General features: G+C 52.9%; 1 protein-coding gene across 1 annotated transcript in view; it reads left to right on the top strand.

Annotated features, from left to right (window-relative positions):
• Shisal1 (shisa like 1) overlaps positions 1–25440 on the top strand; it is a 61414-nt gene extending 35974 nt beyond the window's left edge. Inside the window, exons 4-5 of the mRNA XM_036208205.1 lie at positions 3586–3906; positions 24978–25440. Coding sequence (XP_036064098.1) covers positions 3586–3906; position 24978 — 322 coding nt within the window. The 3' untranslated portion in view covers positions 24979–25440. The remainder of the gene's footprint in view (positions 1–3585; positions 3907–24977) is intronic.
• The last annotated feature ends 1652 nt before the right edge of the window (positions 25441–27092 follow it).

Raw genomic sequence — 27092 nt, 5'->3', positions numbered from 1 at the left:
ACACAGGGCATGTTCCCTGTAGTCAGCACCCTCTGTAGAAGAAGGAATAAACAGGTAGGTAGAGGCCTATGGCCAAGCCACACACACAGGTGCAACAATCAACCTTTCATTAGGCAGAATACTCAAGGGAGAGGGTACAGGACTTGTTCTTAATTCCTGGGACAGGTGGAGTCTGGATGAGAGCACAGAAGCCAGAGACTCCCTCGCTGGTGTCTGCCTTAGATTTGACCTTGGGATTTCCCAGGATTCAGCATACTCTGAGGTTGTAGAGACTTGGCTCTACACTTCTGTCCTGGGATGGAAATATCCGTCCGCACCAGGAAGTTATGGGAGCAGTAGTCCAGTCTGTCAATCACAGCAGGAAGACCCTGGTTGCAGCATCCCTGGCCAGCTGTTTGGGTTGGCTGGGTGGAATGGGAACATCCCTTTGCTGAGTTCAACAATAAAGCAGGAACACAGAAGACATCATGGAAGTGGCCCGGTGAGCCTTACCATGGAGACATGGGCTCTGCAGGTGGGAGCCCCTGGGACCCAAATTCAGCTCTTCAAAATTCACTTTCCATAGTCTTAGAGAGATGAACCTCAGTTTCCACTTCTATAAAATGGGAGTGAATTAGTCACTGTGAGTGGTGGCACTACTCACCTGCGGGGCTCATCTGTAAAATGGGGTCATCACTCTGAGACCAGGGCACGTGGCACAGGCTCAGAACTGAAAGTGTCCCTGTTTACCATTGGTATGCTATGCAGACCACTATTAACACCCGGCCAGTGCTGGTCAGTATCACATCCACCCATGACCTGCCCATCCTCAGTTCTCACTGTGTCTATACTACACAACACTGTGTTGGGCATGCAAAGACAAGTTTGATCCCTACCTGCCCTCGGGGAGTCCCCAGTCTCATGGGACAAATGAAAATGGGCCACAGTGTGACCTCAGAAGCCTGGTGATGTTGGGACCCACATGAAACTCCAGGAGGCTTTCTATTGGCTAAACTGTGACCTAGCACCAGGGTCAGTTGGGTGTGCATGAAACAGGGAGATGAGCCCAGCAGGGATGTATCACAGGTGGGGTGGCTTGGTCCCTAAGTCTTGCGTGGGACACCTCTGGAACTGTTTGTGTTGGGTTTGGCTCAGGTGCTCCTAAGAATTCATGTCCCGATACTGCTGACATGGCTGGGGGATCTTAGAGTAGACTTTGGTCCCTTAGAGGTGGCTCTCCCTGCCCAGTTTCCCTCTTAGGCATGGCAGGTCCATTTTCTTCCTTCTTAGCACTATGCAGAGAAGAGGAACCTTCGGCTGCCCCTTGCCCCAGGCTCACTTTTGGAGTGTTCCTAGCTCCAGACAGGGCCACCACCCCTCTTGCTCTGGATGCCAAGCAGCATCTGCAGAGAGCGGCCCTGCTCCCTCCCCGCCTCCTCAGTCCCCAGGCTGCTGCCATGGGAACCACCAGGAACAGCCTGGTTCTCAGAGCCCTGCCATGGGGGCTGCAAGAGAGAGAAATCTGGGGAGAGCTGGGTGCCTGGGACCAGAGCCCGCCTAGGCATCTGTCTCCCATGAGACTCCAGCCTATAAGGGCTGAGTTGGGCTCTTGGCCTTTTTCTTCGGGGCAGACATTCTCTGCTGTGCCCTGACACTCCCAGGTAAAGCTAGTGTCCGTCAATAAAAAGCCCAGAACTTGCCTGTCAGTTATTCACACCTGTGGGTGGTATTATTGTCTGAGAGGTGGGCTTGCAGGAAGGAGCTAAGACTTCCAGTGTTTAGGATTTACTGGGGAACTGAGCACTGAGTGGTCCTGAGCCCAAGTCCTGAGTGGTACTGAGTTCTGAGCACCATGCGCACAGCTTAGCAAAGCCTCACCATTAGCCCCGCCCCCACTGCCCTGACTTGGAAGGGAAATCAGTCCAAGAACTTGGCCAGCTGAGAAACATTCCCCTGAGTAGAGGATGAAAGTGGGCATATTGGGACTGCTTCCATCCTGACAGGGCTGGGCAGGGGATAGCCACCACCTCACCTCCAGATGCCACAGCTGGAGCTAGGCAGCAGCCTTGGAAGATGCAGAGGCAGGAACCTAAGTTGAGGAGAGACTTAGGCAGTACCCTACAGACCTGGAGATGGATGGGCGGAGTTTCTCCTAGACCACAGGGCAAAGTAGACAGAGGAGGCCAAGGCTCCTAGCTCAGGCAGGCAGGAGCCCCAGTCCCAGACAGGGCCTCCAGGGGCTTCAGCACTCCAGGGGCCTGTCTTGACAGAGCCGCAGGAACCCCTGGAGTAGAGGTATCCATCCTGCTTGGTCAGCCTCTTCTCGACACTCTGGCTGGCCCACGCCCACTCAAGCAGATGCCCATGGCAGGGGACAGACTGAGGTGGGTGTCACTTGAGCAGTTGATAAGTCAGTCCCTTTAAACAGCCCCAGTCCCTGGCGGGTGCTGTCAGGAGCTCAACAATCCAGCTGCAGTGGCAAACCCAGAGCCAGCCCACTCTAGGGGACTAAGATCCCAAGCTGGGGGAGGGGACGTGAGGGGAACAGATATACCCCAGGTGATAGGGGCCAGAGGAGAGTCTGGGCTTACTGAAGGATTGGAGGGTTGGGAGAGTCTCAAGTGAGGGGGGGGGGGTGGGGATGTAGAAAAGGCTAGCCCGTAGAGGACATGGTCTGTGCAAAGGCCCTGGGCTAGGAGTGGCCAGATGTGTGCTTCAGTGCTCAACCAATATGCAAAGAGTCATCAGGGCTGGCAGCGGGTTGAGAGCATGTCAAGTGCTGAATCCTGATGGCTCTTGCCACCTCTGCAGCCTCTGTGGGGGAAATGCTGTGTGAGGGAATAGAGGGGTGATGGGAGAGGTCAGGATTGTGGCTCAGTGGGTAGCGTTTCCCTAGCATATATGAAGGTCCCATTCCCATCACCACACAAGCCAAGCACTTGTCATCCCAACACTCTGGAAGTGGAGGAAGGATGATCAGAAATCCAGGGCTATCCTTGGCTACATAGCATAGCAAGCTCAAAGCCAGCCTGCGCTACATAAGGCCCTCTCTTTAAAAAAATAAAAGTCGTGGAGGAGATTAAGGTTCCCCTGTGATCAGAATGAAAGGACCTTAGTGAGGGTGGGTGCTGAGCTGATGTGGGTATCCCAGACTACTGGGAAGGGAGTTCTGCAGAGGGCCTGGAGGCGTAGCACCCCCTCAGAGGGCAGTTAGTATGGGGTTCTGAGATGTATGGGCCTCTACCTTCTGCCCTTGGGAGAGAGGCCAGGACAGATGGATGAGGAGTGCCCTGGGGCAGTTGTGGCATGTGCAAAGCCATGGCACATACAGGGCAAAGTGGGATGAGGTAGGGGCCCTAGTTATGGGAGCCCCAATACCCAGCTTAGAAAGCTCTTGCAGAGTGCCAGCTAGGAAAGGACCCAGGGAGTCTAGCCTAGAGCACAGTCAGGTTCAGGGCAGTTGGACACTGGGGTGGGAGGGAGGCAAGGCAGGTGATGGGGGGTGAACCCTGATGCCTTGCAGTGTCTGTCCACCTGTGGTGGATGCTGGCACACGGGGCTGGTGCTGTTAGGAGTGTGGCTCAGTCTCTGCTTCTCCTTCTCCAGCAACTACACAGCGCTGCTGGGAGTGTGGATCTACGGCTTCTTCGTGCTCACCCTGCTGGTCCTGGATTTGCTCTATTATTCCGCCATGAACTACGACATTTGCAAGGTTTACCTGACCCGGTGGGGCATCCACGGAAGGTGGATGAAACAGGACCCCAGGCGGTGGGGGAACCCTGCTCGAGCCCCTCGACCAGGACAGCCAGCCCCGCAGCCGCAGCAGCCTCCCCCTGGTGCCCTGCCACAAGCCCCCCAGGCTGTGCACACGCTGCGGGGAGACACACACAGCCCACCCCTGATGGCCTTCCAAAGCTCATCTGCCTGGTGAGTGTTTGCAATAACAGCTTGGGTGGACTTGACGCTATCCCTGCCGCTGCGTTTGGATCATGGGGGACCAGGCTATTTGCTGTCCCTACTGTTTGCCAAGGAGGACTTGAATGCAGCCAGTCCTGGTCTAGAGGAGAAGCCAAAGACAGGTCGTCACTTGAGTTTCCTAGTTACCAAGGTGAAAGGCGAAGTTGGATGGCTTTTCAAGTTTTTGTGGTTTGGTCAAAAGAAAGAGAAGCTCGTCCAGGGGTTGAGGGAAGAGTTTCCAGCATGAGACCAGGATATAAACCTGGTCTTTAGTTCCTTTTCTGTACACACCTGGAGGTGACTCAGGCAGGCTGTCCTGTGGTGACTCGGAAGAGAGAAGGATGCTGGCAAGGGAGGTGACATATCAAGGGATTGGCTTTGGGGATGGCCAGATCTGGGCAGCTGTCATCCCTGCCCTACATTCCAGGATGATGGTGATGGCAGAGGATGGCAGCATTGTTGCCCTGAGTTGAGGCTTTGAGAATGGGTGTCTTATAAGGACAGAGACAGGCGTGGCCTGCTCCTCTGCCCAGGGTCATGGGTAGACAGTGTCTGGGGGCCTAGATAGTAACTGTGGGCATAGACTCAGAGTACTCAGACTCTGGGCACAGTATCTCTGGAGGTCACGGCCAGATCTCAGGCTACAAGGAAATCTTGTGCCTTCTTGTCCATGACTTGTACCCCCCAGCACAGGAACCACTGGGCTCTGTGGGCGACTGACCAGCACAAGGCAGTCTTTGTCACTTCCCAGTGCTACAGCCTCAGACAGTTCTGTCACCCTTTGACCTCCCAGTCCTCATGAGAAGTTGGGGCTGTGTACCCCTCCTTGGGTTATTCTGGGGGTGCCTGGCACATAGTAAGCACCCCGCGAACCTTTGCTGTTTCTCCTGGGAGGTAGGGACGAACTTGTTAGCCACTGCTGGAGCGGCTCCCAGGTAGCGACCTTTTCAATAATGAATGGCGTGAATAATTAATCAGATGCACTTACAGCCTCCTGTGCTTACAGAACAAGTAACTGCCTGTCTATCATGCAGGAGACAGCCACTGTCTGTCTTCCCTTGGATGGGCTCTGGGCTGGCTCCTGTGGTAGGAGGGGAGGGCATGGAGAGCCAACATTCAGACGCAGGGAAAGCTAGGTGAGCAGACTCTTGACTGTGCCCAATGGCAAGACTTCCTGAAGGTTATTAGTGTTCTATACTCACAGCTGGGGTGTTTGCCTTCATGGAGGCCCATGGTTCTGAGTCGCCACCTCTGTTCCCGATGGCCCTGGCTTACCTGCTGTGAGCACTTACACCCTTCCCACACTGGCTATCATCAACATGAACACGGTGCACTGACCGTATGCCAAGTGCCATGCTGCACCTTTGGGATACAGAAGTAGAGGAGGCAGCAGGACTGTGCCCAGAGCTCGGAATTGTACAAAAGCTAGTTAGTCGACTCGAAGGGAAGGTGTCTGCCCGGGCATGTGGGACTCACACACTGTGGAGCTCAGATGTCCCTGCCTTCCTGGTTCCCTCTATAGACTTGGGAAGTTGTGCCTGGGCCAACCGGTTGCCCATTAAACCATAGCCTAGAAGCCCATAGGGTATGATGTGTTGTGAGGGATGTTCTAGTCACTGGCCACGTTCACACACCACCTCCCAGTCCCTTTCTGCCCTCGGATGTGCTGTGATGTTGGATGAAGCTTCAGTTTTGTCAGGAGAGAAGCAAGGGAAAAGGGTTGGACAACCATGTGGAACCTCCTTTATCACCCCCAGAATCCTCTGGGAGACTAGAGGGACAGGACTATGGAGGACATCTTCTGAGCTCAGCCTGCGGCTTCTCTCTCTTCATCCTGACGTGTGTAGAAAGCAGCATCTTGGCTGCCTGCTTCTCTGGCTTCTCTGGCACACAGCCTCCCCTTGCTAGGGCACAAAGCCTCCAGCAGAGGAGCCAGGTGATGGTGGCAGACCCATATGTCACCTTGCCCCCTGGGGAGGCTTTCTGTAAGCTGAGCTTGAGCAGTAGATCTGGACTCTATTGGGAAACTGAGGTTCAAGGCCAGGTGGCCAGCTAGGCAGAGCAGGTCAAAGTTCCCTGCAAGATGAAGATCCTGGCAGCTGTGGGTGGGTGGTCTCAGCTGCCCAGGCTCTAGGGTACCCCTGCCCTGCTATGGGGGAGATGGGTAAGCTGCACCACTGACCACCCACTAGCAGCAGGGTCACCATCAGGGCTGTGGCTCCCAGCTGGGGCTTGGTAGCCCCTAAATTGCCACTTCTACACCAATACTGGAGACCCTGGGGGTTGTGGCACAGCACTGGGCCCTCAGGCCCTGTGAACACTGACTCCAATTATCTTCCTCTTGAGCAAAGTGACTGCCTGGCCGAAGGCAGAACCAGGTGCCAATTAAACAGCCGGGCATATGGAGCCTCAGCCAGCTGTCCTGTCCCATGTCTCTGAGTTAGGAAACAGGGAAGCCCTGGGTGAGCTGGAGACTCACTGCCTTCCTTGATTATTTTTTTTCTAGACAGGGTTTCTCTGTGTAGCTTTGTGCCTTTCCTGGAACTCGCTTTGGAGACCAGGCTGGCCTCGAACTCACAAAGATCCGTCTGCCTCTGCCTCCCGAGTGCTGGGATTAAAGGCGTGTGCCACCACTGCCCGGTGGCCTTCATTGAATTTTACAGAGGAACTTCTGTCCAGCTTTTCAGACTCAGTCTCTGTTCAGGTGATCCAAGACTCAGCTCCCTGAGGCCCCAGTGCCCTCCACACCTTGAACCTCTCTTTGCCTTCCCCAGGGCTCTGCCTTCCTCGGGAGGAAGCTCTCCAGCCTTTCTCTTGGCTGCAGATTGTGGCAGCTGCTAGCCCCAGACCACGGGCCTACCCAGGCTTCTAGGTCTCCTCTCTGGTCCTGTCCCCCTGCTGATGTAGTAGTCATTGGCACATATCTGGGGGAAGATGCTCAAGAGCATGCCCACAATCACAGACACACCTTCCCAGTCCCACTGGGCATTTGTCAGCTAGCTCATCAGGATCTCAGGGTTGGAGTTATCCTCACCTCCCAGATGGGTAAACCGAAGCACATACAGTATGGGTGTGGGCCATGTGGTTGCTGAAGGCAGAGCTGTAGCTCCGGTGACTCGGGAGCGACATCACCTAAAAGCCCACTCCAGTATATGGTGGCTCACAATGCTCCCTGGAGTTCCCTGTGCACCTCACAGTCAGCACTAGGGAGGAGTCTCCTCTCCTCAGCTGCCAGTCACTGTTTTATCACCTCCTGGTGGGTGTCTGAGTCTTGTGACTTCTCTGTCTTTCCTCCCCTTCAACTAGGAGGGAGTATTTCAAATATCTGCACAGCTTGCCTGCTAGGTCCCCTGCCCCACGCTCCACACCACTTATGTCTAGGAAACTGAGGCACATAGCAATTGGGTGACTGACCCTAGCCAGTCAGCGGTCAGCACTTACATGCCGGTGGGACTGACTCCAGCCAGCTTAGAAGAATGCTTGTCTGGCTGACCATCCCCCCTCTTGCCCACACTGAGGCGAGAGCCTCCTGCCTGTCTCTCGCTGCCCTATCCTTTGTCCCTCACAGCAGAGTGACCCTTTTAAAACATAAATCAAAACCAGCTAATGGAATCAAAATCCTTTTCACATGCTCACCCAGCACAGCGGCCTCCCTGACAGTGTCCCAGGGCCTGGGCAGCTGCTGCTCCCAACCCAACAAGCTCCTCTCCCAAGAAACCTGTAGGGCTAGCTCCCTTCCCTTCCCCATCCCTGGAAGCCTAGGGCTCTGAGTTGCCCCATAAGAAGCTCTCTGGCATGGGGGCAGAAGTGATCTGAACTCAATCAGCCCGGGCTCCTGCTGTTCCAAACCCTCCTGCAAAGCCTCAGACGACCAGTTCATTGTCTTGCTTGGCCCAGGGGCTCAGGCTTCAGGGTCCTTATCCTGTCTTTTATTCCGGCGCCAAGCTTGGTCTAGTACTCAAGGACGCAGCAGAAGTAGCCACCTGCCAGACCACCACATGCCCACCCCTGCCCACCCCCTGCCCACCCACCAGCCCACCCACCTGCCCACCCACCAGCCTACCCCCTGTCCACCCACCTGCCCACCCGCCAGCCTACCCTCTCCCACCCACCAGCCCACCACATGCCCACCCACCAGCTCACCCGCCTACCCATCTGCCACCCCACTCCCTGCTCACCTGCCAGCCTACCCCCTGCCCACCCACTAGCCTACCCACTTGCCTGCCCAACCACCATCCCACCTCCTGCCCACTCATCAGTCCACTCCCTGCCCATCAACTAGGCCACCTACCTGCCCACCCCCTGCCTACCCACCACATGCTCATCCCTGCCCACCCACCAACCCACCCCCTGCCTATCCCCTGCACACCCACCTCCCAACCTGCCTGCCCAACCCCTGCCCACCCACCTGCCTGCCCTCCTGCCCACCCTGACATTCTACCCAACCAGCCAACCACCTGCTCTCTGGTCTAGCTGTCTTGCCCTCCCCACCACAGGAGGCCGGGGCAGTGCAGTTGTGCAGCACCCACGCTTATTTCCAATCAGTTTAATCCCCACATTTCCTGGTCAGACTCTAACATACTTGAGTGTTGAGGGCAGTTGTCTTGGAATTGGACCTGGCTTCATACACGCCCGCCTCTTGGGGCCAGTGGGGGAACCTCAGGCCAATCATTCATTCAGCATCTTGGAGCCTCTGTGTTCCCATATGTGAAATGGGTGCAAACCAGATCACCTCATAGACTCCTATGGAGGATTCCAGTGTTCCAGGTATGGAAAGTTTCTCGGGGAACACGAGTTATTATTATTGCCGTTACTTAATTAGTCAACGATGGAGAAGGGAAAGCCATCAGGCCCACCTGGCTGCTGTTTGGTTTCCTGCTGTCCCCTGTGCCTGCTTTTTGCCTTCCCTTCAAAGAAGTGCGGGGACTTTGCATTCTAGCTTTATTCACAGTAAATTGGCCATTATCGCGCGAATTTCCTTAATGTCTCTAAACATCATTTTAGCATCTACTCAGTTGTGAAGATCCCGTGTGCTGGCATTAACTTGGCTCCCCACAGAGCGGCATTTAAGGCAGTGTTCTTTTTCCCTTCTCTTTTCTTTTGCTGTGACAAATAACAGTGACAGAGTGGCAGGGGCCGTGGGAGACAAGGGGTCCAACCAACACTCCGCTGGCTCAGGGCCCCTCCTCAAAGTGAGCCGCTTCCTCCGGAGGGACTCCAGCCTGAGCCTGGAGTGGAGTCTGATGGTTCCACGCACAGCTGCCGGGCCCGGTGGCACCACCGATGGGTTCACGATGCAGCTCTGGGGCGCTATCTCTTTAATCGTCACGGCAATGTCATTAATTCGTGCTGTCTCTGCTCTCCGTGAACACCCCCCCCCATCTCTTTTACTGCCTCCAAGACCACGGGTAATTGTCTCTGCTTCCATAAAGCAGCATTTGTTTCTCAAACCTTGGTTCCGTGGGGTTCTCCTCCACCCCCCTCTTACTGTTTACTAGATACATTTTTAATTAACTTTCAGTCAAGTTGCTTTTCTAGAAAAACCCAGGCCTGCTCTGAGCGCCACAGCTCAGCCTGGATGCTCAGTTTCCTACGGGTGTCCCACGTGCAATGGAGTTTCCTGCCCCATGCCAAGACTGGCTAGGAAGATGGTGGGAATTTGGAAGCCTCCTGTTAAATGACTAAAAAAGCCAAACTGTATAAACTGATGATTAAATACAGTGTAATAGACATGGAAAGGGCACCCCTTCAAAACTCCACACTTCTTGCTACTTTCTTGCATCAGCTGTGGCTGTGCTCCTGAGTTAGGGAATGTATGTACTGGTCCATCTTGTCTACCTGGAAGATACCTACAGGATGGGGTTTCCCTTCTGCACTTAGTGACAGTGAGCTGGGGTGTTTGCACCTCAAAAGCAGGCACGTGTGCTCTGCCCAGTGTGCTGGGATTGGGCCAGTGTGTGGGGATCCTGCTGGCCTCTGAGGACAGGATGTTCAGTGCCTGCCAACTATTTTCCTGTCACTGGGCATGGGGATCCCAGTTCTGGAATGTGGCCACCTCAAATAGCCTCACCTGCCCCTTGACCTGTGACCTCTCTGGGGACAAACGTGTCTCTTCTGCACACGTTAACAAGTAATGCTGTCTACAGAGTCACCTACAGGCAGGCAGCTGATGGTCAGCACATGGGGCCACCGTGGTTCTCAAAGGTCAGTTTATGAGCTCCTCCCAGCTCCAGACCATTCCAGGGGAGGCTGGACAGCTGGACTGGCCACTTTTTCTGTGCTGCTGGATCCTTTGTCCCTGAAGGGGCCATCACAGGCTCCTCTTCATCGGCTTCCTGGCCCCAGCCTGCTTCCGTGCCAACCTGAGTGGTGGCAAGGGTTCCACAGACATCACAGACAAGCAGTGCCTGTTGGAGGCCAGCTGTTGGGTGCAGGCCCCATGTTAAGGGTTAGGAGTCACGAGACAAGGCAGAGCCCGGAGCCTTCAGAAGCTGTCCCCGACTCAGAGACGGCCCACACTAACCTCCACCTTCTTCGCTTGGAAAAATCAATGCCTTCCTTCAAGGGCAAACACACCTTAGAGATGAGCAGGGAAGCCACTTCAAAGGCCACTCCAGAGTGACCTTGATGGAGCAGGGAGGTCGTGGGTGCCTCTTCCAGCCTCGGTCCCCAGTAGACTGTCCGTCTGGAAGGCCAGGAGCTTCTCAGCAGGTTGGGGTAGGACAGCCTTTGTATCTGGGTCCCTGCATCTTTAAGTAAGCCACTATCTGCCTACCTGAGCGAGTGAGGACATTGGGAGACTGGGAAGGTCTGCTGGGAGCTTGGTGACAGGCATCCATTTCCTAGTTAGCTATCCTCACACAGGCCTGCACCCTGGTGTGGAGACCGCAGGAACCCAACCCACACACTTGTATGAAACTTTCATTAAAATGTCCTAACACAGTAATTGTGTTAAGTAGAGATGCCAGCCCATGAGTCATTAATAAAGAGGCATTTCATAAAGGCCAGGTATGACCCCACCATGAAGGGAGGGGACATCCCTCCACGTCCACGATAGAATCCCTATAACCACACTCTGAGCCACAGCAACCTACCCATGAGAAGGACCCCAACCGCCCACACCTGCCTGTTTCTTCCCACTCACGTGAATTGGAGGAAGGGACGCTGCTCCATGCCCCACCCCAGCTGGAAGTCATTATTTCCCCAGGCACATAGAAGAAGGGACCTGGGGTTGAGTCTGTTGCTATCGGCTTGGTCCCTGGATCTTTGGACTCCAGCATCCTCTTCCAGCTGTTTACCATTTTCTGGGGCTCAGAAAGCCTCAACACCTGGAGCTGGGCACTGTGGTTCTGAGTGGGAAGAGCCGGGATGCACAGCTGTGCAGGGCCCACAACCCCAGCACCCCCAGTCTCCATCACTCTCCAGTCCTCCTTTCCAACACTCCTACCCCAGCCAGATGACCCCCTAAGACACTTTACTGGAGTTTCATGGAGACAAGGGACACCTCCAATCTAGGGACCCTTGGCTGCTACTTAGCAGGGGGACAGGCTTCACTTCCACTGACACTTCCACCTCCTCCTCCCATGACCTCCTGACCTGACGTGCCCAATAGCCTAAATAGTCATTCCCTGACCAGTACCCCCAGAGTGTGGCAGCCGGACTCTCCTATGGCACACCTTACTCCATAGGACGGGGTCAGGGGTCAGAGGGTAGAGGGAGGACTGGCCGACACGCCTCCAGAGCAGCCCCTCCCAGGCTCTCTCTTGTGATCACTGTGTCCCCTGCCTCTAACTGTGGCTACTTTCGTGTTCCCAGGGATGCATCTTTGTTGCCTCGCAGAGCTCAAATCCAGATGTGTCCCGATCAATACATGCATGTAATGGACCGTTACTGTCTTCCTGAAAGCCATTAGTCAGTCGATGGCAGTGTGGCAGTGTGTCTCCCAACTGACAGCAGGAGGAGGGGGGCAGAACTCTTTGTGGAGCCTGGGGACAGGAGCAGCGTCATCATCGTCGTCCATTAGTCTGAGGAATCTGAGCTGCCAGGTGGGGGTTGGGTGGGGAGGGCTAGTACCACAGTGGGCAGGAGGTACCAAGAAGAGCAGTGGCTGTGCCCAGGCCAGGGGTGGGGGCTGCAAGGGCTGTTCTAGAGGTGGATGGGACCTGGAAGAGGTGGAAGCAGGGCAGGTAAGAGAGTCCAGTAGACGCCAGAGAGACTGGGGCAAGGCATGGCGGGTCACTCACTGTACTGAGGGCTGGGCACTCTGGGTTTCAGGGGAGAAGAGGATTCTGAGTAGGCAGGACAAGTCGCAGGGAAACAGGAGATATGAGATGCCCAAAGGCCTAGTGGGTCTCCAGCAGGCCCGCTGGCCCAGGAGGGATGCTGGGTAGGCCACCACCCCTGAAAGATGGCTTGTCTCTGGCTGTTCTGGCAGCAGCGGACAAGGACAAGGGGTGGTGTGTGTGTGTGTGTGTGTGTGTGTGTGTGTGTGTGTGTCTGTCTGTCTGTGTGCATATGTGCTATGTGTGTGCCTATGTATGTTCATGTCTGTGTGTGTGTCTGTGTGCATATGTGCTGTGTGTGTGCCTATGTATGTTCATGTCTGTGTGTGTGTGTGTGCCTATGTATGTTCATGTCTGTGTGTGTGTCTGTCTGTCTGTGTGCATATGTGCTGTGTGTGTGTGCCTATGTATGTTCATGTCTATGTGTGTGTGTGTGTGTGTGTGTGTGTCTGTATTCTCTGATTCATAGTTGAATGTGTACCATACCAGCACGTGGGTGTGCTGCGATGTCTGTGTGACAGTGTATGTCCTTGTATACCAGGCAGGAAATGAATGTGTTCACGCACCGTGCTTGGGTTTGACCCTGGATGGAGCTTCTCTCCACACCCCACCCCTGTGAGAGGGCAGCAGGAGGGTGTCTTAAGCTTTCTGGAGCTCTGATAAAACAGACCAAAAGCAACTTGAGGGGAGAAAGAGCTTGTTTGGCTTATGGGTTACATCTGGGGAGGCCGAAGCAGGAACTCTGGCAGGCGAGCGAAAGTACAGAAGAATGCTGTTCAGTGGCTGCTCCCCCAGGCTTGCTCGGCCTGCTCAATTCTACAGCCCAGGCCCACCTGCCTAGGGATGACACCACCCACAGTGGGCTGGGCCCTCCTAGAGCAATTAGCAATCAGGAAAATGCCCTGTGGATGGATATGCCCACAGGCTTGTCTGATCTGGGCAGTTCTTCCATTGAGGATCCTTCTTCCCTGGCAACTCCAAGTTTGTGTGAAGCCAACTGCTAAAGTTCACCATGACAGGGAGTCTGCGCTGGGCAGACTGAATGGTTCACAGGATGGACAGCAGAGAGAAGGAACAGGTCTCAGTCTGCACCCAGACTTGAGAGAGGGCAAGTGGGACCAGAGTGACCAACTGTCATGGATAATTAGGCACAAGGAGTGACACACGTAGGCACAATAGATGATATTTGCGCCCCATGATTCACAAGACATACACTCGAGACTGGGCTGCAGGCCAGGCTGAGCACTCAGAACAGACTCAATCCCAGCCACAGCAAACTCCTCTTCATCCCTCAGAACCCTGCTGAGGCCATTCCTCTGATGCAGGGGTGGGGGAGGGGGTGGCACTCCTTCTTCTGATGACCCGCTCTCCCTGTGTCCACAGTAAGAGCCCTAGCCACTTGGTCCACAGGAGGGGGACAGGGCATGCCCTGAGTCATCGGAGTTCATAGGGCCAGGGTACCCTCCACTCACTCCTGCTGTTTAACCGTGGGCAGCTGTGACCCGCCACGTCTGCTTTCTGCAGAACCTCCTGACCTTCTTGGGCTGCTGAGGAAGCTAATGGGACAAGAGTGGGTACGTGCTTTGAAAGCTTTGGCGCAGGAGGTAAAGGTGGCTTAATTCCCACGGGGGAGGCGGGCAGTTCCAGACAGAGGTCTTTGAGGGAAGAGGACAGCCCGAGCGGCAGCTGATGTAAAACACAAGTTTCCTGTTAAAGCGGTACCATCAATTATTGACCAGTGGGACATTAAAAATTAACTGCCAGGATGTGTGTGTTAAAAGGCCTGAGCCTCCCACAGCTGAGAGAGGCGGCAGGGAGGAGGGTAGAGGAAGGACTAGAATCAGGGAGCTCCAGAGCCCCCAACCCACCCTGCAGCCCCGTTTCCAAGATGTGCTGCCTGCTGCCCTGTGCCATAGAGATGCCTGGCCCTTCCTCCAGGCTGCAACCCCGCAGAGGCTCCCTGGCCAGCAGGACAAGGGCATTCCCTCAGCTGCCAGATAGCCCCCTTCTGAAGGAGAGAACAGGGCTCATGTTAAAGGTCTTTGCTTTGAGACAGAGTCTCATGTAGCCCAGGCTGGCCCTGGACTTCTGATCCTCCTCTCTGCCCATAGCCGGTTTATGTGGTTCTGGGGATGGAGCATGGGACTTCACACATGCTAGGCAAGCCCTCTCCCAACTGATCCACACCTTCATCTCACACATGAAATTCTTCACTGTACCATAATGTCCTCAGGAAAAGTGGACGCTGGAAGACAACTCTCTGCTGACAGCATCGTCATTGAAAGGCGTCAACCTTTCTCAGGGAGACCCAGTGGGGAGTGAAAGGGATCCAGACCCCGGGTGGAGAGAGGTGAAGGCCATTCCACCCTCCCAACCTCCCAGGTGGGAGTTCTTCCTGCCATTTAATGGTCCTGGGGTTCTGAAAGGTCATGAGCACATCCAAGGTCAAACAGCCCAGGAGAAGTTGGTCCCTCAAAGCCTCCATGTCCCCAGCACAGATGAGTGCAAGCCAGAATCATGCTCTTCCACACCACCCTCGTTACTCATCTCTTCTACACTGAGACCATGGCCGATGTCTGTCCTGCTGAGTGACCCAAGGGACCCTTACTAAAGTACTTGCTGGTGGGCAGCTGCTCCACACACCTCTGTCTCACTCTGGTGCCTGTGTTGGAACCGATGGGTTACTGATACCTCATGCTGGTTGAACCTGAACCTGGAAACCTCCTTGCTCCAGGAGGCAGGTTGGCAGGCTGACTTGTTACTCTTGGAGTAAAGGTCCTTACAGGCCACTGGCTTCTGAAGGTCACTGCTGTCCTCTTGTTCAGAGATGCTCTCCTTACTTCCGTAGTACCCATGCACATCCCTGCTGAGTGGGTGAGTTGAGGGAGAAGGCCCCTGGAGGCAGGTGACAGGTGACAGTAGCTGGGAGGAAGGGAGACAGTCTCATCCTAAGGGCTAACCAGGACCTGGTCCATGCTGCTAGTGGCCAAAATCAGGGCCTGAATTCTTGCTGATCACCCAAGACTCACTCAAAACAGGGAAGGGACCCAAAGCTGAGCTGCAGTCAGGCTGGGTACAGAGGCAAAGACACACACTTCTACAGTGTGAGGCCGGAGCTGAGGGACACCAGAGCCGAGGGGCCCTGGGCTTGGTCCCTGGAGCCATGGGATGCTGTGACACCTACATCAAGGTGGCAGGTCTGCTCCTTTGGGAGGCTCTAGGAGGACTTCTTGAGGTACTTGCCCTCACTGGCCATAGCCACTGCTGTCTGACCTCTGTCTATGTTTTGTTTTGTTTTGTTTTTTGGTTTATTTTATTTTATTTTTTAAAAATTTCATGTATGTATGGGTGCTCAGCCTAGGTCTGTGTACTTACTGCTTGCATGGCTAGTTCCTGCTGGGGCCAGAAGAGGGAGTTGGAGCTTCTGGAACTGGAGTTCCAGGCAGTTGTGAACCTCCATGTGGGTACTGGGAATCGAATCTGGGTCCTCTGCAAGAGCAGCCAGTGCTCTTAACTGCTGAACCTTCTCTTGAATCACTGCTTCTAAGACCCTTTCATCTCTAAGACTCTCCTGAGTGTGCCCAGCCGGATGAGTGTGACCCTGCCTCTTGTTAGGACCCAGAGTGGAATCCCAGCAGTAAGCTCTCTGACTTGCAAGGTGGGACCACAGTTCCCAGGCATCCGGACAGGGGACCTTAGAGGCCTTGCTCACATATGTCTACTCAGGTATATGACAGCGGTCAGGGGTGGGTGTGCACTCAGCTCTCTTGCAGTTTAAAGGAGGGGCTTGGCCTGCTCACATCCTCATCCAGCCCCACCGTGGTGAGCATGTGGCATCCTCAGGCGGGTAACTCGCCATCCTTTTGCAGGAAGAGCATCTCCTACTGGAGACCTGCCACCTGCTGGGACCACATCTGCTGCCCAGGCTGCCACCGTGCCCTGGCACTGCATCTGGTCCCCGCCATGCTTCTTCCAGCACCCCTGCCTTCCGCTCCCTTGGAAAAATGTACTTAAAGCTGTCCCAACTGTGGGGTTGCTGGGAGAACACCCCCCAGGAAATGTGTCACGGTTCCTGCCCTGGCCCGGCGGCAGCCAGCCAGCGCTAAATGGCCATGAGCGATTGCCATCTCAGGAGCCGCGTCCACACTTCACCGGCAGTTAGACGGAAGCCTCTCATCTCTCCTTCGCTTTCATTGTTCCAGACTCTCCTGGCATTCTGGAAGCTTTCATTACTATTCAAATTGCCAGGTGTTCCATCTCATCTCAACCGGGCTGCAGACGCCAGCCCACTCCGCCTGCCAGCTGCACAGCTCCTCCTGTGCTCCCGCCTGTGCGTGCGTGACGTGACACCCTACAGAATGGCGGGGTGGTCCAGTGGTTAGCAGCACAGACTGGACTCCAAGCCTTCCCCCGCTCCGCCCCCTCCCGCTCCAGCTCGCCATTGGCCCTTGGTAAGCCAACTGTCAGCCCCGCAGAGTCCCTCAGAGCCCAAGTCCTTTCCTAGTAAATTTTGAAAATGGGCTACTGAGGATGAGGCTTACCAGCACAGGGGACGGCACTCTGAGGAGGCTCAGGAGCACTGCCCATCCCTAACTTGCCTTTCTCAGAATTTTCCAGAATCCTATAACCCTAGGATGGAGTCCGAGGACCTTCATCTAGAGCCCAAGTCTATAGTAGCCATTGCTCCTCCTATTGGGCCCACTATGACTTTCTGAATGTCTTCAACCAGGCTGTCCCCTGCCTACCCATCCCCCAGCATTACCCAACTTCCTCCTCAGGCCCCCACTGAGCTGAGGACCAAGACAGGTCCCCTAGGACCCCATTTTTGATGTAGCTAACATGGCAGGTAACCCCCCCACCCCGTTCCTATCTGGGGTCCTCGTGTTCTGTCCTGGCTCAGAGTCCTGGAGGGTGACAGCGACGTGTGTCTTAGTCCCCTGATCCCAGCACCAGCTCAGATAGGCTGGAAAAGACTGTTAGGACAGGCTTCCGAAAGTCACATGGGAGACAGTGTCATTGACTCTGAGGGAAGGCGTATGGCTGGTCCTGGGGCTAGAGCCAGTGAGCGCCTGAGGCCAGCAAGACTTCTGGGGGGACAGGCACCCCTGGGGGACAGGTGCCTGTAGCCAGTCAGGGACAGTTTCTTAATCCTGGGCTCCCCGTGACCAACTGTGGGCACCATGAAAGCCAACAGTTCCTTCCAGAAGCCTAGGCCAAGGCCAGGCATCCCAACATGCTTGGTTTATGCTGTGGCTAATGTCTAGCCGAGGCATGTCACAGTGGTCCCCAGCCAGCTGAGAAAAACTCCTGCAGGCCCGGAGTGGCATCAGGTGGGGTACCTGAGGCCTCCAGATGTTCAATAACTTGCCCAGAGTCGCACACCATTTCGAACCCTAGGTCTGCTTGATAGTGCTCAATAACAACCCAGACCCCTCTATAGTGATGTGGGATATGGGGTAACATGTTATTGATGCCTGTGGGAGGTAGGGAAGCTTCAGCAAAGGACATCCAAGAGGGTTCTTGATGGATGTGTAGGAGTTTCCCAGTGAAAAGGGGAGCATGTGTCTAGCTTGTGAAAAGTATACTGGGATTTCTGGAGAGACCTTTGGAACAGAATCCATGAACTTGGAAGAGGTACAGTCCAGCAATGAGAGGCCCTGAGGTCCCAGCCCAGACATCAGGACTGAACCCACTGAGAAAGCCTGTATAGAATGGATTCTTCCCAAATGTATTTTTTTTAATATTTCATTACATACAAGGTATTATTTAAAATGTAGTCGCGTGGTAGGGAATGGGGTTACATTGACCTCAGTCAGTAAAGTGCTCGCCATGCAAATGTGAGGACCAGAGTCCAGTCCTCAGCACCCATGTAATAAATCCAGGTGTGAAAAAGCCATCTGTACTGGGACTAGAGGCTGTGGAAAACTGAGTTCCCACCTTAATGGCCAGACCAGCAGTCCAAGCAGAGGGACCAGAGGAGCAGAGGCCCTGAGGCAGAGGTACCCAGACACTGAAGGAGAAGTAAGGTGGCCCTGGCTGGAGAGGAGGTGGGGAGGCATACCATACCCATCACACACAGATACTCACCATCATGGTACCAAGGTGGCCTCATGGAGAAGCATGGGACCAGCAAAAGAGATCTACCATGCATGCATATGTGAAGTCCAGTGGTCCTGGAAGAAACTTTCTTGGTGTGCTTGAACTGTTTTGAAAGTGGACTCAGGGAGTCCACTGGCGATGGATTATTGTGCCTGGGGGTGAAAGACAAGAGGGGGCGAGGGCAGAGCTGCAGGAAGGCAGGATGATGGAGGGAGGGAGGAGGGAGTTTAGAGGGATGTCTACGAGTTTGATATGAGGTATGATAAAAAAGTAAGGTGCCTGGGAAGCACAGGGGTGGGGTGGGTGGGGCATCCGGCAGGAGGCTGGGACTTCCGTGCTGAGGTCATCTCACTCAGCATGTATTGACGCCAGCTGGGTCACTGATAACACCCTGGGAAGGACACCAAGAACCAAGGACATTAAAACCAGACACCTGAGGTCCTGGGTCAGCCTCAGCATCCTGGCCACTCTGATCTCTGGTTCAGTCCCCCTGGGTGTCTCTGAGCTGGCACAGCCTTCAGCTGTGACCTCTGTTGCTGGACATATGACTTTCTCACCCTGTGACTGAAGGGACTGAGTGGCATCACTGGATCAGGACACAGACATCTGTCCCATGGGAGTCTGGCCTTCTTCGGTTGGTTTATTGGTTCAATCAGGTTAATCAGTGCCTTCTAGGTGCTGGGCACCGTAGTGGCCCCGGGATTTCAGTGTGACCAACCCAACACTAATCCCTGCTTAGGGAGAGACACAGTGTAAATGACTCCAGCTGTCAGCAGGGTGGGAGCTGCCACAGAGAGAGCAGTTTGAGCTGGAAGGTGGAGGTGTGGTCTGACCGTGGCCGCCAATAGGTTCCAATGGGAGAGAATGGATAGAGCATGCTGGGTAAATGGCCTGAGTTTCCTGCATCAATAGTGGCTGATAATGATAGATCACACAGCATGGAGGCACTTACACGGGCCTCAGCAAGCCAGGGACCCAGGGATCTACAGGGCAGCTAGGGTTCCAGATGAGGGTGTAGGAATCAGGGCCACAGTTTTCTCCATGCTTTGACAAAATGCTGGACAAAAGCCACTTGATAGTGGAAGAGTTTATTCCATCATAGCAGGAAAGGCAGGGTGGGAGGAAGCGGGAGGTCACACCAACATCCAGTAAGGAGGCAGAGAGAGGAGAGATCCTGCTGACCTCTACTTTTTAGTCACCTAGGACCCCCCCACCACCACCACCACACACACACACACATAACTCTGCCACCTACATTCAGGGCAGATCTCCCCACCTCAATTAGGCTCATCTACCTGCTTCCACGCATGCATGCCCAGAGGTTTGTCTCCTAGGTCATTCCTAGGTCAAAGTTCACAATGGGTGTCAACCATCACACGCACCAAAAGGAATGAGATCCAGTCCCAGCTGGGTCTGAAGGCAAAAGACCAACGTGCCAGCCTGGAGATGTTTGGCAGAGGTCATCTCCCCTTCTCAGCCACCATGGGACACAGGTGGCCACTGTGACAAGACCTCCTCATGTCACTCATCTCCCATTCATACACTGACGTCACCAGCATCACCTCTGAGAGGCGGAGCCTCAGCAGAGGAAGTGGGTAACTGGGATTGGCTTCCACTTCCTATCAACCGTCTGCTTTTGGATCCTTCCAGATGTGAGCCAGAAGCCTACAGTGTGGGACTATTTTACCATGCCCTTCCCTGCCATGATGGACTAGATCCTCAAACTGTGGACCATGCTCTAAATTGCTTCTGTTCAGGAATTTGGCCACTGTGGGCAATGAGGAACCCCACTCGTAACAACCACTAACAATGGAGTAGCAAAGGGTTAGTTTATTTGGACTTTGTAAATTTGGTCAGCACACGGGCCCCACAGCAGGAACCCAAAGGACTATTTCTGTAGTCCCAAGTCAGGCCCTTCTCTTCTTCCCTCACTGGCTGAGTAAGCAGGGGTACAGTCGTACATGTCATCTGTCGCCTACAAAACAGGTGCATGGGTTTATCTGTACATCCTACATCCTGTTTATTTTAAAGCTTTTGGGGTGCATGACTGAGTCACATCTTCGGGTCACTAGGCAAGCTTGGCAGTTAGTAATTTTTTACTCTAAACTTCTAGCCTGGGTGAGGAAGCTAGATGAGCCGGTGTCGGTGGGCCCTGCATCTCCTGATCATCGATAGCTGGACCTAAGCTGACCCAGATGGCGCATTTGTATGTTTCACTTCTCAGAGCCACTGCAACAAGAAAAATAACATTAGCCTGTGATGATTAATCCCTGCTTGTCAACCCGAAACACACCCAGGAAGAAGGAAGGTCCGCTGAAAAATGGCCTCCATCAGATTGGCTGGTGGCCATGTCTGTGAAGCATTTTCTTGATTATTAATTGATGTAGGAGGGCCCAGCCCACCGTGGTAAGGTGTAAGGAAGGTAGCCCAAGGTGAGTCTGGGAGCAAGCCACTAAGCAATATTCTTTCATCGGTTTCTACTCAAGCTCCTGCCTTGAGTTCTTGCCTTGGCTTCCCTCCATGGTGGATTGTAACCTGTAAGATAGAATAAACCCTTTCCTCTCCAAGTTGGTCATGGTCATGGTGTTTATCACTGCTACAGAAAACAAATTAGAACAGCACAGTGTAGATAGTATTAAAGTCCTTGGGAAATGCTGAGACAATCTGAGCTGGTGAAGATGTCTAGGAGGGTTGGCAGTCAGGGACCTGGGCAAGAGTATCCTCAGAAGCCAAGAAGAATCAAGGAGCATACTAGAACAGGAGGCATCACTGTGTCAATACCACTAGACCAGTACTGGAGGGGGGGCAGAGATGGCAATTGCTAGTCATAGATTTAGCAGCATGGGGGTCTCTGGAGACTGTGATGCAATTCTTGTTGGAGATTGGAATTGGACAGAAAGCACATGGGTACTCCCTCCCCAGATACCATCTCCCCTTTTGTCTCTTCCACTTTCTGCTGTGTTGGAATCCCCAGCTGTTCACATAGCCCATTGCTTTCCAAAGAATCAATATCTAGATTTGTTTCTAAGAGTCACCTTTGGGCTGATATTTCTATTTTAATCTCTTTCTAGCTTTCCTGTGTCTTCTTTGGTTTTGTTTGTTTGTTTTTGTCCTTTCTATCTGTTTGAGCTTGGTAAATCATCTGCGTTTTCATGTTTCTGAAGAGCTTAGTTAAGGCTATGAAACCACCTCCTGGTGCAGCTTTGGCTGCATCACTCAGCTTTGGAAATGTTATTTTCATTTTTGGCCAATTTTGAAATTCCTGTTTTTCTTGTCTGATGTTTTGTGATTTTGACTCTTCACTCTCTCACTCTCTTTGACTTGGATGATTTAAAGGAGTTTATAAAATCTTTAGGGGTAGACTTTATTTTGTTTTGTGGGGTTTTCTGGTATGTGTTCATGTGTATATGTACATGTGTATGCACATGTATGTGGCGGCTACAAGGTAACATCATGTGTCTTCCTCAATTGCTTTTTTCCTTACTATTTGAGACAAGGTCTCTCACTGAACCTAGCTCACTAATTTGTCTGGATTGGATGGTCATGAGGTCCAGGAATCCTCCTACCTGCCTCCTCAGTTCTGGGATTACAGGAGCCTGCCATAGCACCCAGCTTTTTATGTGGGTCTCTGAACTCAGGTCCTCACACTTGTGTGGCAAGCACTTCACCAGCTGAGCCCCAGCCATTTATTGATTTGTTAGTCTATTTAGAGTCTTGCTATGTAGCCCAGGCTGGCCTTAAAAGTTGCAGCAATCCTCCTGCCTCTGTATCTTGAAAGCTGAGATTCTAAGTATGTATCACTTACACCTGACTTGTTTTTTTTGTTCAAATTATATTATATTATGACCAGATAATGTTTTATTTCTGCTGTTTGAAATTTAAGCCTGATTGTCAGCATCTCTCCCCCCTCCCGCCATGTGTGTGTATCTGTGTGTGTGTGCATCTGTGTGTATGTGATCTCTGTGTGTGTGTGTGTGTGTGTGTGTGTGTGTGTGTGTGTGTCAGCATCTGCGTGTGTGTGTGGGGGGGGGGGGGTTCCCTTATGCTGGCCACTCCATCTGCCACGGAGAGAGCAGAACTGGGTGTACCAACAACAGCACACTCTGCCTCCTTTTCTCCTGCATTCCTGGCTGTTCCTGTGGAGCAAATACCAAAGCTGTGCTGTCTTGTGCACAGGGATTCACTAGTGTTGGACCTCACGGTTAGGTGTTCCTACCATTCTCACACACTGTACTTGCTTAGCTCATTCTCTCTGCCTCTTGCCCTGCCTCCCCCCATTTCATCTTAGGTATCGTGTAGCCTGGGTAACCTAGAACCCCACCACACCCAGTTGATTCAGTGCTGAGGACGGACCCCAGGACTGTGCCTCAGGAGAGCACTGAACTGGACTCCGTCCCAGCTAGACCCAACTTCGGCTGTGTCTGACAGTCCGACCGTGACCCAGAGCTCCTCTTGGTATACTGTTGTGTGTATCACCACGCACGCTTTCTTTTGAGATGGGGTGGGGTGCAGGAAGCAGAGCCTATCACCTGAGCCTTTTGAAGCGTAGGCTCCAGAGGTGTGGAGTGCAGGCTCTTCTGGAGTTGCTTGGCTCAAAGTGGGATGCATCTGCGATCCCGCTTAGCATCTTTTCTTTTTTAGCAAGTTCGTATGGCTCATTAATGTCTACTGCTGCCGCAGACACACTCAGTCCCCTTCCTGTCGTCCCGGTTTATGATACATTTTTGCGTTTATAGCTTTGGTGGGGGCTGTCAACTTCCCCCCATATGGCCTGGGTTTTTCTTTGTTTTATTTTCCGTGTAAATGTCTTCTGATCACTTGGAAAGCTGTGTTTGGATGCCATGGTTACCTCCATGATTATAATGGGATGCAATAGGCTTAATCGTTTATTTTGTGATACGGCGTTTATTTTCTTCCCACAGTGAACAATGTCGGTCTTCGGTGTCTTTGCCTTTCTCCCCCCTTGTTTCCTGATCCCTGTATTCTCTGGTCCTGGGCCCCTTCACATTTCTGATTTGACTTTAACGGCTGAGGAATTCTTCAGACCCCCAACTCTAAATGAGTCAGACCTCGTTTATCCACACCGCCTCCTCCTCACCTCGTCCCTCCTACGATCTGTTATTTATACCATTTCTCTGTTTTCATTTCCATTCTCTTCTGTGCTTGTCAGAACCTTTGGGCTTTTTCAAACATACTCCTAGAGCAAGTGCCTCCTCTGTGCCCCCTCACAGGCCCAAGCCTAGTCTCTGGTGACTTATTTAAGGCTCACAGGGATAGTAATTCAAACAACTCTTACTGCTGACTTCACCTTGGAAAGATGGTTCCCATACCTAGGCTTTAAATTGGTTCATTCATTCATCCATTCGTTCATTCCACAAGTATTTATTGAGTCCTACTGGGTGCCAGTTGCCATTCTAGGCCCTGGAAAAACAGGATAAGGAAACAGCCAATCACCTTGGCCTTCTTGCAAGCTAGAAGATATCACCCTGTCATATCGTCACTCTAGTTTGCAAAGGCCTCTGGGAAGACAGGGATTTGTAATTGGGTAGCTGTTTTATTTTTATTTTTATTTTTTCAAAATTACATTCATCTCTTTATTTTGTGTATGTCTGTGTGAGGGTGTGTACATTGCTGTGCCTGTGTAAGAGTCAGCTCTTGCTGGGCGGTGGTGGCGCATGCCTGTAATCCTAGCACTCAGGAGGCAGAGGCAGGTGGATCTCTGTGAGTTCGAGGCCAGCCTGGTCTACAAAGCAAGTTCCAGGACAGCCTCCAAAGATACAGAGAAACCCTGTCTCAAAAAAAAAAAAAAAGAGTCAGCAATCCCCTTTCACCGTGTGGGTTACTAGGTTTGGTGGCTAGCATGTTTACTTTTGAGCCAGCTCACCAGCCCTGGGTAGTTCTTCTTAGCATGGTGATCTGTAGAGCAGGCATAGATGGGTTTGTTCCTGCTCCCTGTTGTCTGGCCTATAGCCTGGCTCATCCCCTGAGGGCCCTCAGTCTTCAGGACTCTCTTACATCCTTGTCCTTACCCATTGGTCTCCTGGCCCATCCCTGGTCCAGGAATGCCTTGGGTTCCTTTTCATGACTTCATCATGTCCAAAGCCATGGAGACCCTTCCAGTGTTATGAGTCCAAGAGGCACAATGGGTTTTGTTATCCATATGAATGGTTTCCGTATCTGTTTTGAATAGTTGTTAGCGCATTACAAAAGGATGCTATATTCATTTTCATCCAAATCAGAGTACTTTGGAAGCCTAAAAAAACTAACAGCAAAATAATTATGTGTGATGACAGGTGTTCACTGGAACTGTCTCCAGCCAAGATATATAGTCAAGCTGTAGGAGATGAACCCCACTGAGTCTTATAAGTTGATCTCATGGCTTAGAGTGAGAATTATTGTAATCTCTGTTCTGATAAGCAGCCTGCTGGCTCTGTTAGATTTTTCCAGATAGATTATATACAGTTAATCGTGAGTTGGGTTTTCGTATTTAAATCCTGGCACTCTGTACATGTTTTCTTGTCTTATTGCATGGGCCAGGAGCTCTAGTCTCCCATGCAACCACAGTATCACAGAATTTCTTGTGTCTAAAGTACAAATGACATGTGTTCTTGGTTTCTCCTCACTCTAATGCTTGATACTTCTCTCTTCCACTCTCTCCAGAAAACCCTTTTGCTGTGCCTCAGGATGGAGGAGGTTAGACCCAGAGCACCTGGTGCAGCCTCCAAGAACAGCTTCAACCAAGACACCAGGGAGAGCCGGGGCAATGGTGTGGTAATAGAAGAGGAAAAACCACCTGTGCCCAGAACCCCCTTCCGAGGACTTCTGAGATTAGGAGCAAACTCAGGGTCCGGGGGCAAACAGGGTGCAGGAAAGGGGCTCTGAGCCACCTGTCTGCAAGCAATAGTTCTTTTCTGGGCTGGTGGCTTCTGAGAAGAGACTTGGTGTGGACTGAGATGACCAACACTTAGCTGCCCTGGCTGACCCCAGCCAGAAGGATTTGGGGCCATGACTTGCACCATGGTCCAAACACTGACGTTTTTCCTGCCTCCACTCCCTCCAATAGCGGCCCCCTTAGGCCTATCCGTGTTGGAATATTGACCGTGAGTGTGTGCGCGCACGTGTATGATCAGGGTGTTCTTTCTATGTGTTCATTCAGCTAGTTTTTAATCGAGCCCCATCGCCACTGACTGTAGGTTCTCCGATGGACACAGGTCACCATGTGGCTGAAGAGTCTTCCCTGTGTCCTTGTCTGAGACTCAGACCTCTTGCAGTGGCCAGCAACTGTGGGCTGGTAGAGTGGGCAGGCACAGGGCCCAGCCTTCTTGTGCCACAGGTAGTGGGAACTGAAGCATACCAGTGAGGATAGGTTCTGGTGAAATCTGTTCCCATAGCAGCAGGAATGAGGAAATATCTCAGCTGGCTTTGGGCAGCCTAGGTTGGATGTGTTGTGTGCACCATCACAGTTCCTGGGGGGTGGGCGTGTAACACCTCTGGAAACAGTACAGCTTGGAGAAGGGTGACACAGTCATATGGTCAGGACATGGCCAGTTCCATAGTTGTGGAGGCCCCAGGGTGACAGGAACCCAAGTCCAGGTTTTGAATCCCAGGGTGTAACAGGCTCCGTAGCCCAGGTCCTCAGTATGGTCATTGGAGCACATGCCTAACATTTCTACAGTGAGTGCAGCACCTCCACAACCCAGATCCTCCACCATCACCACCTGAGCCTCCCTGAGAAGCTCACACTAGCCACACACTTGCTGTGCACTAGGTCAGGCAGCGATCAGATCCAGGGGTGAGGAATGCCAGGCTCTCCCCTGGGGTGCTGCATCTTGAAGGGAGAAGAACCACATAGATGGGATGAAGGGTCCTAAGGAAACCCAGAACAGAGGGTTCTATGAATCTATCTACTTAAAATGGGGGTTTTCCAAGTAAACCTGAGTACCTATAACATCTGCCCACAGAGCTCATCATCATTGACCCACTCTCCTTGGGCACACAGAAGAAAAGACATCCCCCTGGAGTAACTAACCCTGTGGCTCTCTAGAGGCCACGTTGCCAATTGTAGACATAGCCACCCCACCCCTATGAGTGAGGCCAAAGTGTTCCTGCCCTCCCTGTGATCCATTCTTCCTGAAGCTGCATCCTCACTTGATCGGTGGTAACCCCACATGGGCTGGCCACCCGCCCGCCACACTGTGGGGGACAGTGAGCAAGGGGCAGCAAGGAAGAGTCAGTGTGGAGGTGCCCTTGGGGATCACAAAGGCATATTGTGGAGGCTATGTGTGGAGGCTTGGGTGGTCAGGGATGTTTAAGCCTGGGGCCAAATCACATGCAAGACCAGCAATGGGACCTAGAGAAGAGCCAAGGGCCACAAGAGCCACAATCCTGTTGAGTTCCTAGAAGCAAACAAGCTAGGGTGGCCAGGACTCACATGCAGCAGAGGTAAAGGGACAATTCTGCATGCAGATCTCTGTGGTTCCCACAATGGTTTACATGCACATGCACACATGCACACACACACACACACACACACACACACACACACACACACTGCTTTTCCATCGATAGTACTGTATGCTAGACATAAAACTCTTCCCACTCTGGCCGAGCAGTGGTGGTGCATGCCTTTAATCCCAGCACTCGGGAGGCAGAGCCAGGCAGATCTCTGTGAGTTCGAGGCCAGCCTAGTCTTCAAAGCGAGTTCCAGGAAAGGCACAAAGCTACACAGAGGCACCCTGTCTCGAAAAACAAACAAACAAAAAACCCCTCTTCCCA

Source organism: Onychomys torridus, chromosome 16 (genome assembly GCF_903995425.1).
Source record: "Onychomys torridus chromosome 16, mOncTor1.1, whole genome shotgun sequence".
In the NCBI taxonomy this organism is placed as follows: Eukaryota; Metazoa; Chordata; class Mammalia; order Rodentia; family Cricetidae; genus Onychomys; species Onychomys torridus.
Note: the sequence above shows the minus strand (reverse complement) of the source record. Positions and strands in the feature narration are given on the sequence as shown.